This window comes from Loxodonta africana, chromosome 20, assembly GCF_030014295.1.
Source record: "Loxodonta africana isolate mLoxAfr1 chromosome 20, mLoxAfr1.hap2, whole genome shotgun sequence".
Taxonomy (NCBI): Eukaryota; Metazoa; Chordata; class Mammalia; order Proboscidea; family Elephantidae; genus Loxodonta; species Loxodonta africana.
This window is the reverse complement of record NC_087361.1, coordinates 67,612,080-67,625,718: the sequence shown is the minus strand read 5'-3', so window position 1 is coordinate 67,625,718 and position 13,639 is coordinate 67,612,080. Positions and strand designations below refer to the sequence as shown.

At 52.4% G+C, this 13,639-nt stretch overlaps 1 protein-coding gene across 2 annotated transcripts in view; it reads left to right on the top strand.

Annotated features, from left to right (window-relative positions):
• RASSF5 (Ras association domain family member 5) overlaps positions 1-13,145 on the top strand; it is a 103,146-nt gene extending 90,001 nt beyond the window's left edge. Inside the window, exons 3-6 of one of the 2 annotated variants that reach the window (XM_003410272.4) lie at positions 5,468-5,578; positions 7,663-7,960; positions 8,491-8,606; positions 10,564-13,145. In XM_003410272.4, the coding sequence (XP_003410320.2) occupies positions 5,468-5,578; positions 7,663-7,960; positions 8,491-8,606; positions 10,564-10,716 (678 nt within the window). In that variant the 3' untranslated portion in view covers positions 10,717-13,145. The remainder of the gene's footprint in view (positions 1-5,467; positions 5,579-7,662; positions 7,961-8,490; positions 8,607-10,563) is intronic. The other variant, XM_064273292.1, reaches the window with a different exon arrangement.
• Positions 13,146-13,639: the final 494 nt, after the last annotated feature.

The following is a 13,639-nucleotide window of genomic DNA, read 5'->3' as shown; positions in this document are numbered from 1 at the left end:
GACAGGTGCTATGCCGACAGCAGCTTGCAGGAAGGAGCAGCTTCAAAAGGAGGAGGGAGAGGGAAGTTTTTGGTGAAAATGAGGTTTGTGTGACTTAGGGCAAGAAAAAGTGAGCATGGATGTCTCTGGCGGGCCCCTGTGTTGAGGGGGCCACATTCTCCCAGCCCACTCCTCACCTGCTTGGGGGGGTGACCCTCTCCTTACAGGGTGGGGCGGGAGAAGGGACTCTCCTGGCTGGGGCTTTTGTGGGCTGCCCTGGGCCTAGCTGGGGACACTGGATGTCACAGGACTAACTCAGAGCAGCTCCTTCCCAAAGCAGTGAGGCACTCCCGGGTAGCCAAGATGAAGACTACCCAAGTTAACCGATTAGAAAGCAGAACTAGCCCATTGTTTATTTTGTTTTTAAAGGTGAAATAAGGGCAAATTTGACTCAGGTGGATTAGTTTCCAAGGGCTGCTGTGACAAGTGGGTACTTTAAAAATCTAGAAATGTATTCTGTCACAGCTCTGGAAGCTAGGAGTCCAAATTCAGGTGTGGGCAGGGCCGTGCTGTCTCTGAAGGCTCCAGGGGGAGATCCTTCCTTGTCTCTCCCCAGGCATCCCTGGCTTGCAGCTGCAGCAGACCTGGCTCTGTTGCCATCACATGGTTGTCTCCCCTCTGTGCCTCTTCCGCTCTCTTATAAGAACACTACTCAGATTGGAAGGAGCCCTGGTGGTGCAGTGCTTAAGTGCTTGCCTGCTAACTGAAAGGTTGGCAGTTCGAATACACCAGCCGCTCCACGGGAGAAAGATGTGGCAATCTGCTTCCATAAAGGTTTACAGCCTTGGAAACCGTATGGGGCAGTTCTCTCTGTCTTTTAGGGTCACTATAAATCAGAATCGATTTGATGGCAGTAGGTTTGCCTTTTCGGGACTTATATTGGTTTAGGAAGGAAACCCTGGTGGTGTAGTGGTTAAGTGCTACAGCTGCTAACCAAAGGGTCAGCAGTTCGAATCCGCCAGGCGCTCCTTGGAAACTCTTTGGGGTGGTTCTACTCTGTCCAGTAGGGTCGCTATGAGTCGGAATCGACTCGACGGCACTGGGTTTGGTTTTTGGTTTTTGATTGGCTTAGGACCCACCCTAGTCGAGTATGACCTCAAGTTAACTGATAACATCTTCAGAGACGCTATTTCCAAACAAGTTCACAGATACAGGTACCTCGGGTTAGAACTTCAACATACCTTTTTGGAGAACACAAATCAACCCTATAACATTAGGGTAAATCTGCTCTGCAATAGGTCCCAGACCACAAGGGGGCGGTACTCTCTGTTTCGTTGTGAAAGGTATTTTAATGGAAAAGTTTCAGAATCACTCCCTCAGGAGAGGGGGCATCTCTGCCCTGACCCCTAGCACCCAGCCTCTTCACTGGGCTGTAACCCAATAACCTTGAGAGCTGAATGGGAAGACAGCTCCTTTCCATGACTTAGGGCACATGAGTGCCCAGCTATTTGGCACCAGGGCCCTGGATGTGCCTGGTGCACTGAGAACAGCTAAACCATCTGCCACCAACGCCAGGGGCTTAATCCGAGCAGATGAATTCCATGCCAGATGCACTGAGCTGTGTAAACCCCCAGGAGAGACACCCCACAGCCCAGGCCTATATTTGTTCTGTCACAACAGAGTTCCACGTTCTATCTCCATCTTGGGCCACCCCAGGAGACAAAGCTCTGTCTACATGGTTTTGAGCATCTTACCCATTGACTGAGGAAAATCTTTCACTTTTGAAGACTTGAAAACCTGGCAGGTGGATAGAAATTGGGGTCTCTGCCCTACCCTCAAGGAGCCCTGTGGCACAGCGGTTAAGTGCTCAGCTGCTAAACGAAAGGTTGATGGTTCGAACCCACCAGTCGCTCTGCGGGAGAAAAATGTGCAATCCACTAACGTAAAGATTGACAGACTTGGAAACCCTATGGGGCAGTTCTACCCTGTCCACAGGGTCACTATGTGTTGGAATTGACTCAACAGCACACAACAGCCCTACCCACTGTTGATTTATGTTATGGATCTTGTTCACATAGCTGATACTGCAATTTTAGATCGTGCTGTGGGATGGTGGACATCCATGGGCACCTAAGTGTTCATTTTTTGCAGCTGGACGGGGACCCTGGCCTTGCTTGCTTCTTCTCAAACTTTGCTACATATTAGAGTTTTGAAACCTTCAAACCCAGGCTGCTTCCAGACCAATTAAATCAGAATCCCCAGAGCTGGAGCCCAGGAGGTGGTGGGTGGGGAGCAGCCAAGTGAGTCCTGCGCCCTGTGGCTTGCTGCCTGGCAAGGTGGCCTACTTCGGAAGGTGATTCATTCCATCCATGGGTCAGATCTCGTAGGCTAGATTTGGTGTGGGCAGCAGCCACCCAGACCTGGGTGCTGACATTCCACGGCCACACACAAGGGCCCCTGGCCTCCCAGGCAGGGCTCCTTCCCAGACGCCCCGAAGGCCAGACCTTAGAACCTTGAGGTCAGGGCTGCTGTCTTCTGCGTCAGTCCTGGAAGGCGGGGGTGCCTGTGGCCACTTGCATCACTTCCCCAGGTTTGTGGTAGGAAAAGGAGAGAATCTAGGGGTTTATCTGCTGAAGGAAAGGGGAACAGGAAGAAGAAAAAACATTAGGCTAAGGCAGCTGATGCTTGCTGTCTCCAACCAGGCCTGGATACGGACTGGCCTTTGACAGCCACAGCACGCTGTCTGTTCTTAACAGGGAAATGGCCATAGCACAGCTGGAAACAAGAGCTTCTGGAATTTTCTTTCCATCGCTTAACTCCTTTTTTTGTAGGTGACTTGAGAGGAGTGTGAGCTCCAGAGTTGGATGGACTTGGTCCCAGCCCCTACTGGCTGCTACTAGCAGTGGGACCACAATCATGTTTCCTAGCCTCTATGAGCCTCAGTTTTCTAATCTGTAAAATAGAAGTACATGTGTACTATGTAAGCAAAGGCATCTGAGAGTACTGTTGTTATTGGCATCCCTGGGGGAAGAGTACAGAGTAAAGAGTACGGAGAGGGGTAGAGGCTGGGAAAGACGCTGTGATGGAGACAGAGGACAGAGGCTGACCTCTGTGCTGAGTGCCGGGGGCTCAGGGCTGGGACCACTCGCCAACTCAGCCACGCCAGCTCCTCTTGTTAGCAATGGAGCTTGACCTTTTATCGGCTCTGTGGGCTGGGAAAGTGGGAGGAGGAAGTGACAGCATGCTGTGCCATGTGACATGTCTCCCCCCAAAAGGCTAAAGGCTTGCTGAAGGGAAGAAGTTGGGGTAGGTTCCGTTGTGGGTGCCCTTTTGTGTTTAGCTGCATATGATACTGTCACACTCCCCCAACAAACCCAGACATCCACAGGGCCCAGACCTCCCAGCCTCCCCCTGTCGTGGGTAGGGCTGCACAGGAGTCACCCCCACCTCTCTGGGCCTCAGTGACCCCATCTGCCAAAGAAGAATCCTGACCCGTCCGAAGTCTGCTAGATTTTCTAATACCAGGCAAGTCTGGGTGGGTCTTGACCAACAGTTCCACCGAACTGGCTTCTGCGCCCCCAGCCACACCACACGGGACAGCGTGAAGACAAAGCCAGGTGGAGAGAGTGGCAATGAACTTGAGGGAAATCCAGGGAGGTGGCACAGAGACAGAGTTGCTCAGATCTCAGGATTTGCTCCAGAACTTCCTCCATATGTGAAGGACATTGACCCCTCGACTTCCTTCTTCCCTTTTCCTTCCTGGGGGAGAGAGGGCATCGGGGATGCATGAGACAGCACACCACACAACCAGGATGTCCACTAGGGGGCGAAGGGATAAACTGGTGCCTCCACAAGATGCAGTGTTACTCAGTGATTAAAAACAAAAGGAGTTAGCAAGCTGCAGAGAGACACTGAGGAGCCTTAAATGCATGTTGATAAGTGAAAGAAGCCAGTCTGGAAAAGCTACGTGCTGTATGATTCCAACTCTGTGACGTTCTGTAAATGGCAAAACTATATTCAGGAAGATCAGTGGTTGCCAGGGTTTTGGAAGGTGAGAAGGAGCAATGAATAGGTGGAGCCCAGGGCATTTTTAGGGCAGTGAGACCATTCTGTGTGATACTGTGATGGTAGACTCATGACATTAAGCATTTGTCAAAACCCGCAGGACTGTACAACCGAATGCAAACTCTGGACTTCAGTTAATAACACTGTGTCAGTGTTGGTTCGTCAGTTGTAACTAATGTACCCCAGGGAGGCAAGGCGGTAGTAATAGGGGAAGCTGGGTCTCGGGGAGCAGGGGGCATATGGCAACTCTGTACTTTCTGTACAAATTTCCTGTAAACCTCAAGCTGCTTGAAAAATAAAGTCTATCTAAAACAAAAAAGAGATCACAACAGGACAGACCCGGAGCCTCCGTTCAGTTTTTCACGAGCTAACTGCAGGGCTTTAGGCAGGTCACTAAACCCTTGCTAGTCCCCACTGTCTCACCTATAAATGCAGATAATAAGCTCTGCCTTGCAGAGTTTTTGTTGGTGAGGATTAAGTGAGATAATGCATGGCAGGTCCCTGCAGAGAGGAGGTTCTGAGTAAATCCTGGTTGTCCCTATGTCCCTCGGGCAGTAAGCAGAAACCCCATTGCTGTCACGTCAATTCCAACTCATGGCGCCCCCATGTGTTACAGAGTAGAACTGCTCCATAGGGTTTTCTTAGCCGTAATCTTTACAGAAGCAGATCGCTAGACCTTTCTTTGCACGGCACCACTGGGTAGGTTGAAACCACCAGCCTTTAGGTTAGCAGCCCACTGCAAATTGCTTGCACTGCCCAGGGACCTTGTCTGCCCCAGTTGAGAAGGTTTATCTCCTTGATTATTGTAGAGGGCTGTAGTTCTTCACCCCCACCAATTCAGGCAACCATTTGATAAGTTTATAATTACTTATGTGCCAAGCACTATGGCAGGGACATGGGGCTTGGACTGATGTCCATGTGCCCTTGGCCCTCTGGGTCTGGAAGAATCCTTGTCATTCCCATCAGTGTATGCTGGCACCATGTGCACACACCTAACCCTCCAGCTTTATTGTTACCTCCTTGAGGAGATGACCCCTGGCTTGCATTTCTTTGCGTCTCCCTGAACTTCTAGAAGCATAGTTTCCATAGCAACCCTCAGTAAGCAAACTTAGCTCTGCTGAGTCTGCAGATTTAGGGTCAGTGCCTAGGTGCTAGGCACTTTCACGTTGGTCTCCTCAACCTTGAGGGGTATTATTCCCATTTCACAGGTGAGGAGACTGAGGCTTAGAGTGATTTAAGTTACTTTCCCAGGAGTGGCAGGCTAGGCAAGGGCACAGGTGAGATTGGACTGCATGGTTCTCACTCTGAGTCTGTGTGATTCACTTCACTGTGTGGGGCCGGTGCTCACTTCTCGGGCAGAGAGGCCTTTGGGAGAGTGTGCTTGTTGCCCTTCTTAGCACCCCCACTTGGACGTATGTTGCAGAATGTCTCTAAGCCTGTGGAGGAGACGCGGCAGCCGCCCACGCTGCAGGAAATCAAACAGAAGATCGACAGCTACAACACCCGGGAGAAGAACTGCCTGGGCATGAAGCTGGTGAGCGGGGCACCCCTCCCACCTCCGCCCACTCCCTCCCACACACCCCTTCTGGTTTGGCTTCTCTGGGTTCCCTCTGGATTCTGTGGAGGCCCCGCTGCAGGTCCCTTCCCTTTCTCCTGGGACTCAGGGGCCAGGGAAGGCTGACACCCTGGGCCACCGTGAGACGTAGGCAAATAGAATGGATTTTTTTTTTTTTTAGAGTGGACTCAGGATCCAGTTTTTGGCTCTTCCACTTTTTAGCTTGTGACTTCTTTGAGCTTCCATGTAAAATAGAGATATTAATATCCATCTGCCCAAGATCTTGTGGGATTAAAGGACATACACTAACCGAGAGCCTGGTATGGTTTGACTCCCAGGAACCCCAGGACAAGGAGAGTTGCAGTGCCCCCTCCTGCCCCTCTTGTTTTTTGCAGTTACTTTGTCTGTGTCGTATTAGGGTCCTTATGAGTCGGAGTCAACTCGACAGCACCGGGTTTGGTTTTTAGTTTGGTGTCTGTGTCTGCCAAAGCTTCCTTACATTGTGCCGGTGCTCAGGGGTGAAGGGGCACCCAATTTTGTGCCAGGTTCCAAAAGGCAGTGTTCAAACCCAGAAGGGAGGAAACAGTAGAAGAACCCTGTCCCCTGCTGGTGGCTGGCAGTAACTGGCTCTTAGGGGGTTCAACCTGGTAAACCTGCTACCCTGGGGTCAATTCTGACTCATGGCGGCCCCATGTGTTATAGAGTAAAACTGCTCCATAGGGTTTTCTTGGCTGCAATCTTTACTAAAGCAGTTCTCCAGGCTTTTCTTCCATTGTGCCACTGGGTGGGTTCAAAACACCAACCTTTTGGTTAATAAACCAAAACCTGTTGCTATCGAGTCAATTCCAACTCATAGCAACCCTATGGGATGGAGTAGAACTGCCCCATAGGATTTCCAAGGAGCAGCCAGTGGATTCAAACTGCCGACCTTTTGCTTAGCAGCCAAGCTCTTAATCACTGAGCCATCAGGGCTCCTTTTTAGTTAATGTTATTGTTGTTAGGTGCCCTCAAGTCGGTTCTGACTCATAGCAATCCTATACACAACAGAATGAAACACTGCCTGGTCCTGTGCCAGGCCCACAATCATTCTGCTCAAGCCCATTGTTGCAGCCACTGTGTCAGTCCATCTCGTTGAGGGTCTTCCTCTTTTTTGTTGACCCTGTACTTTACCAAGCATGATGTCCTTCTTCAGGGACTGATCTCTCCTGACATGTCCAAAGTATGTAAGACGTAGTCCCAACATCCTTGCTTCTAAGGAGCATTCTGGTTTCTATTCTGGGTAATAAACCCCAAAAAACCAAACCCACGCTGTCCAGTCGATTTTAACTCATAGCAACCCTATAGGACAGAGTAGAACTGCCCCATAGGGTTTTCAAGGAGAACCTGGTGGAATCGAACTGCCAGCCTTTTGGTTAGCAGCCGTAGCCCTTAACCACTACAGCACCAGGGTTTCCATTTTGGATAATAGCTGAGTGCAAACCATTTGCGCCAGCCAGGAACCTAGGTAGGGTGCCAGAAAGTCCAGTTGCAAATGGCCATGGGTGTAAGTCTCACTGACGGTGGGTCCTTTGGAAAGAGGTGCAAGAGGCCACCTAGAGCTGAGAACTGTATCAGGGAGCCTTCCTACCCCCATCTGGAGAGGGCCGCCGGGAGCAGGGGACAAGAGGAATGTTCCATTTGGAGATGTGAACTAGAGGCCACAGTCCTGACCTCTTAGAGTGGGGACTTGCCAAGGGCAGTTGGCGTCTGCCTGGTGACAGGAGTTTTGGGCCAGGAGCCTGAGTCTCTTGGAGGAAAAGCCGTGAAGGCTCTAGAAGTCCTCTCTGGTCGCTGGATACCACGGGCCTTCTCCTGGCCCATGGTGGGGGGTGTCTATAACCCTCCAGCACCCCTAGACCAGCAGAGGCAGGAAGGAACTCAAGGAGCAGGTGGGGGCTTTCTGGGACAGCACTGTCCTTGAGGAGGAGGGCCCCACAGCCCCAGGAGCAGTGGCCCAGAGTGGTAGATATAACCATGCAAGATGGACCCTGCCCTAACCCTGTATGACACCTTCTCCCTGGCAGAGTGAAGACGGCACGTACACGGGTTTCATCAAAGTGCATTTGAAATTGCGGCGGCCGGTGACAGTGCCAGCTGGGATCCGGCCCCCGTCCATCTATGACGCCATCAAGGATGTCAACCTGGCAGCCACCACAGACAAGCGGACCTCCTTCTACCTGCCCCTCGATGCCGTCAAGCAGCTGCACATCAGTAGCACCACCACGGTCAGCGAGGTCATCCAGGGGCTGCTCAAGAAGTTCATGGTCGTGGACAATCCCCACAAGTTTGCACTTTTTAAGCGGATGCACCAGGATGGGCAAGGTATGAGAGTGAGCTCCCAACCAGGAACCACCTTCCCCAGCTCTGTCCACGGCCACTGAAGCCACAGCCAGACTTGGGGGGAAGGAGCAGGTGCTCCCCTCCTAGACCCAGTGGCGGGGAGGACGGGAGTCCAGCCATCCCCTGGCACTGAGATGTGTGAAGACCCACACATGTATCCTGGGCAGAAACAAGAGCAGAGAGCTGGGCAGGCAGCTCCTAGCCCCATGTGGGTCTTCAGGAAGCCACACCGTGGGCCCCCGCTTCCGAATCTGTGTCATGGGGAGAGTCTGCCCTGCCACTCCCAATCTGTTGGGAGATTATATGAATGGAAACATTAAACTCTGAGCAGACACCCAAGATAAAAGGACATTACTGTACTTACTCCTGTCAACGTTAATCTCACTAAGTTGAAAGGACAGCCACTTCTGGTTGTAGCCGCCCAGACCTCAGCTTTTCCAGTGCAGTCCACCCACCCAGGGCCTGCCCAACTTTTCCAAAATGAGCTCCCAGCCCCCTCTCTTGGTTCACAGTGCTCTTCCAGAAACTCTCCGTGGCCGACTGCCCCCTCTACCTGCGCTTACTTGCTGGCCCTGACACTGATGTCCTCAGCTTTGTGCTAAAGGAGAATGAAACAGGAGAGGTGGAGGTGAGCCTGGGACCCTTTGCTCCATCACAAGCCCAGCTCCAGGGCACACTGGGGAGGGGGCAGCTGGCACTGTGCTGACCATCCAGCCCAGGTGAGACCAGGCACAGCAGCTGGGGTAACAACTCTGAGAAGGTTGAGCTGGGATGAGTGCTGGTTCAGAAGGTGCGTTGTAAGCCAGGACTGTAAGCATCCTGGGGTGGCGAGTCAGGGCCTGGGTCTGGCAAGGCCTGGGGAAAGAAAGGGTCTGATGTGCTTCAGTGCTGAAAACTCAGGGCAGAGGGGACTGAGAAGCTCCCTGCATTCAGGGCCAGGTGGCTTCGGCTGCAGGACAGTGTGACAGCCAGCAAGCTCCATCACGGGCAGCACTGGGTCTAGGTCTCCCCAGTTCTTAAAAACTAGCCTCCTTCCTCCAAGGGGACCTACCCCGCATCTAGTCTTGTGGTGTAAACTGGGGTAAAGCCAGGCCGGTGGAGTTATTGAGACGTGATTGCGAGCAGGGCAGGTCCCAACCGCAGTGTCACAGCACCATGTCAGTCACACTATACTCAGTGAGTCCTGGGGTCTTGAGGTCGCTGTGGGGACCTGGAGGAATCTAGGCAGATGGGGGACGGTCCCCTCCCCCTTCAACGAGGGCAGCTCTGCTTCTACCGGCTTTGTATGTTGGAGTCTGTGGAAGATTTTGTCCAGGAAAAGCATCTACTGGAAATGTTTGAGCACTGCCGGCCCGGTGGAAGCGCGTGGCCCAGGAGTTGCCGGCCTGGGTCCCAGTTCTGTTGCCACAGCTCTGTGATCAGAGAGAAGCCTAAGCCACCTTCTCACTCTGGACCTCAGTCTTCTCATTTTACCAGTGTGGGGATTAAAGCTGATCAACTCAATACTCCTTTGTGCTCAGAGAGCTTAGAGGTCTAAATCCCTAATCCCACGGGGGCCTCAGCTCCTGGGTCACCCTGAAGGGGAGTGAGCCTCGTGCCCTGAGAGGCCAGGTCCCTCTCTGGCAGGCCCTGGGTCACCCTGAAGGAGTGAGCCTTGTGCCCTGAGAGGCCAGGTCCCTCTCTGGCAGGCCTGAGCCAGCGGGGCTCTCCAGGGCTTTCCAGGTGCTATTCTCTCACTATCCCCTGCCAGCCCTGGGAAGCGGATACTTGAAATCCGTGGCAGATGAGGAAAGGGCCAGGAAGGATGGAGTGCTGTGCTCAGGGTCTCAGGGCTGGTTAGACGTTGGGAGCCTGATGCTGATCACCCCAAAGCAGACATGGGGAGCAGGCCGGCAGGGGACCTGGGGCTGTCCAGCACCACTGTCAACATCTCAGCTGCTATGAGAGCGCTTAAGATTGTCGATTCTCAAAAGCATGGTCACGAGATGCCAGGATTTTAAATTCTGTTGCTGGAGTGACAGAGATGTAAAAACCCAAGTGTGATTCATGATACCTGCCTGTTCAGTATCAAGTAAACCCTGGTGGTGTATTGGTTAAGAGCTCGGCTGCTAACCAAAAGGTCGGCAGTTTGAATACACCAGGCGCTCCTTGGAAACCGTATGGGGCAGTTCTACTCTGTCCTATAGGGTCGCTATGAGTCGGAATCGACTCGATGGCAGAGGATTTAGTTTTGGTTTTATTCAGTAGTAAAAGGAGACCTAGTGGTGCAATGGTTAAGCACTTGGCTGCTAACTGAAAGGTTGGCGGTTCCAACCCACCCAACCACTCCACAGGAAAAAGGCCCAGGAATCTGCTCCCCATAAAGATTACAGCCTAGGAAACCCTATGGGGCAGCTCTGCTCTGTCACATGGGATCACTAGGAGTCAAAATGGACTCAGTGGCACCTACCAACTACAACATTCAGTAGCAAACGGGACGAATCACAGATGCCAGCTGGGTGAAGACAGGCAGCAGGGCCCTCAGGTCGTGCCAGCTTCTAACCCGTCTCCTTCCTGTTTCTCCCTGTCTCCCTCTCGCCTCACAGTGGGATGCCTTCTCCATCCCTGAGCTCCAGAACTTCCTAACGATACTGGAAAAGGAGGAGCAGGACAAAATCCAGCAAGTGCAGAAGAAGTATGACAAGTTTAGGCAGAAACTGGAGGAGGCCTTAAGAGAATCCCAGGGCAAACCTGGGTAACCGGTCCTGCTTCCTCCCCTCCTCACACCCTCGGGTTTATTTTTATTATTATTATTCTTTTGCAACGGACACTTTTTCTCAGGGCGCCCCTGGCAGGTGCGTGCGCGCTCGCCCCACAGCTCCAGATGTGGCACAAAATCCCCCCTCCCCCCATGGACAGCTGTCTGTGCGGGCTTCCTTCCTGCCTGCCTCACCCCGTCCCGCCCCGCCCTCCCCAGATCCCACCAGGGAGGGGATCAGGACTCCTGTAAAGAGAACAACTGTCCTCCTCTCGACGACCTGCAGGCCTTTTACAAACCAAATAGCTGTCCGTGCGGGGTTCCTTCCTGCCCGCCGTGCCCTGCCCACCTTCTCCAGACTCCACCACGGGATCAGGGCTCCTGTAAAGAGAACAGCTGCCATCCTCTCTCGACCCAAAGGCCTTTCACAAACCAAACAGCTGCCTCTCTCACCTCCAAACCGGAACCTGCCACACCAGCCAGCAAAGGAAGACAGAGGCGTTCCAGTCGCGTGTTCCTTCTCGGGCCTTTACTCTTTCTTCAATCTCTCTTACTTGCCGCCCACAGCAACCTTTATTTATGAGTCAGAAGTTGCAGCGTATTCATTTCGTGTGTCTGAGCTTAGCCCTGAAAGCAGGATAATGCTCATAAAAGGATGGTTTCCTTACTGCCCCAGGTGTCCATTGTCCATGCTGAAGGGAAGGTCATAAAGCCACTGGCCCCAGACATTCAGGGAAGGAGCACCAAAGCTGAGGTTGGCACAGAGTCCAGAGAAGCTGCAGCCAGAGCCTGTGCCCATATAAGCCCAGAGGCCTGTGTCTGTGTAGCTGTGGTACCTGTTGACATCTCTGTCAGGTACTCTGTCAGCAACTCTGGTTGCTTTTAAGTTACAAAATTGAATTTAATACTGTCGTCATTCTCGCGTTTGCCACCAAAGGGAAACCAGCCATTTACCATTTTTCAAGTCTCCTGCTGAGTAAGGAGATCAGGCAGAGAAAGCCAAAACCTGTCAAAGCTGGCTTCAGCCTCCCCCAGATGGAGAGCAGAGGAGGGCCTGGGCCATGGACCACCTCCCCCAGCGTGCCTCCAGCACCGCCTCCCTCCTCCCACAGGGACCTGGGTGCTCTGGTGCTGCCAGAGGAGCTGCCTTGATTAAAGGAAGGGGACCCTCCACCTCGGCCAGTGTGTAGTCCTTTCTGTTCTGAAGCCCAGCCCAGCCCAGCCCAGCCCACGGCACTGCATTCAGCCTGGTCTGAGAACGGAAAGAGAACCCATGGACCTGGCCTCCCCTTTGACCTCAGTGCCTTTTTGTTTTCAGAGAGAGGAGCAGGGCATGTTTGCTTGAGCTCTGCTGCTGGCCTGCTCCTGCCAGGAAATGGACAGCCAGCAGGTGGGAGCAAGCCAGGAGGGCCCTCACCCCAAGGCAGGCTGAGGCGCACAGGCCTTCCCATCCAAGTTCCTGGGCTTTGACTCCTAAGAAGTGAAAGTCACACCATGTTGACAGGCACCTGATTCCTGACTGTGCAGTTGTACTGGCTCCATGTTTAGGTTCAAACTTAAAAATAAATGAACCAAACCATTCAAGCAAGTGGCCAAGACTTCGACGACACTCCAAGGTAGAGAGAGAGAGGGCTTTTCTTTTTCAAAGCGGGGCTGATTTTCCAGTCCAGCCTGTGAGAGACCATGTCTTTGCTGTCCTCTGCCTTCAAGTCCCTTTCGGGTTGGCTCAAGCCTCAGCTTCCATGTCCAGCCTCAAATGTTCCCTCCCTGACCGTTGCTGAGTCCACACAACCCCTGATCACAGAAGGAATGCTGACTGTGTGCAGTCTTCAGAGCTGCGAATGAAAGGCAAGCTGGCAACTCTAAATAAGATCTTTAAGTCACAGAGACCCTGGTTATTGCCACCTCATGCTCAGCCTTATCACGTCCCTTCCTTCAAAAGCTCTGTCTCCCTGCTGCCCTGAAGGAAGTGGACGGAGCTGTTTCTCCTTCATCCTGCATGTCTCTAGGCGTTACTGGAAGGCATGGCCCTGCTGCAAGTGCTGCGAATGCTGCTGAGAACCTCCCTCCAATGGGGACGGCTATTTTATTTTTGAGAAAGAAAAAGTTACATGTGTGTGTATATACATAAAGGTATATAGCTATATATTAAGACATAAGGGTGTTTATGAAATAAGACAATTATGGGAAAAGTCAGATTTTATCTAAAGCACAGTTAGACCCAGGACCTGTGCTGAGGTCTGAGCCTTCACGAAGAATCTCTGTGTGAAGAACCCCTTCCCTCCCAGAGGCGGGCCTAGCTGCTAGTAGTGCCTTTGACTGTTGTGTTGCTCAGTGATTGTTTTGAGGATACTTTTTTTAAAGTGTCTTTCTTACATGGGTTTCAAAAAAAGTAATAAAATCTCGTTGCAAAAATGATTTGTACTGGAAACTTCTTCCCTGAACTTGGCCATCTTAGGGAAATGGGGAGCTGGGAGAGAGGGCGGGGACAGGGAAGGACACCCGTTCCTGGCAGAGTCAGACTCACTTTGCCAGTCGGCAAAGGAAGGCAAGCCACTGCGTGGATGGCTTTGAGAAGAGTGTCCAAGGGCTCGGGCTGGAGGTGCTGCCCAGGTGACTGGCTAGTCTACATCTCCACAGAGCTGGAGCCAGAAAGGGACTTCTTCAGAGAAAAGATGCTTAGAAAGAGGCGGGGTTTTCTGGAGCCCGTGCACACGGGACAGGCTCCTGAGGTAAGCAGTGATTCTTCTGCTTCTGGAATTATCTAAAGTAGGGTGGACAGGATTGTGCCTTTGAGAGTGTAAGACCACCTCACCCGGAGGAAGAGGGCTAGATCGATAACCAAACGGTCGCTCGGCTTAGCAGCCTCTGACTTCCACCAAAGGAACATGTCCGCAATCATGGAAATAACCACATAAAAGTCC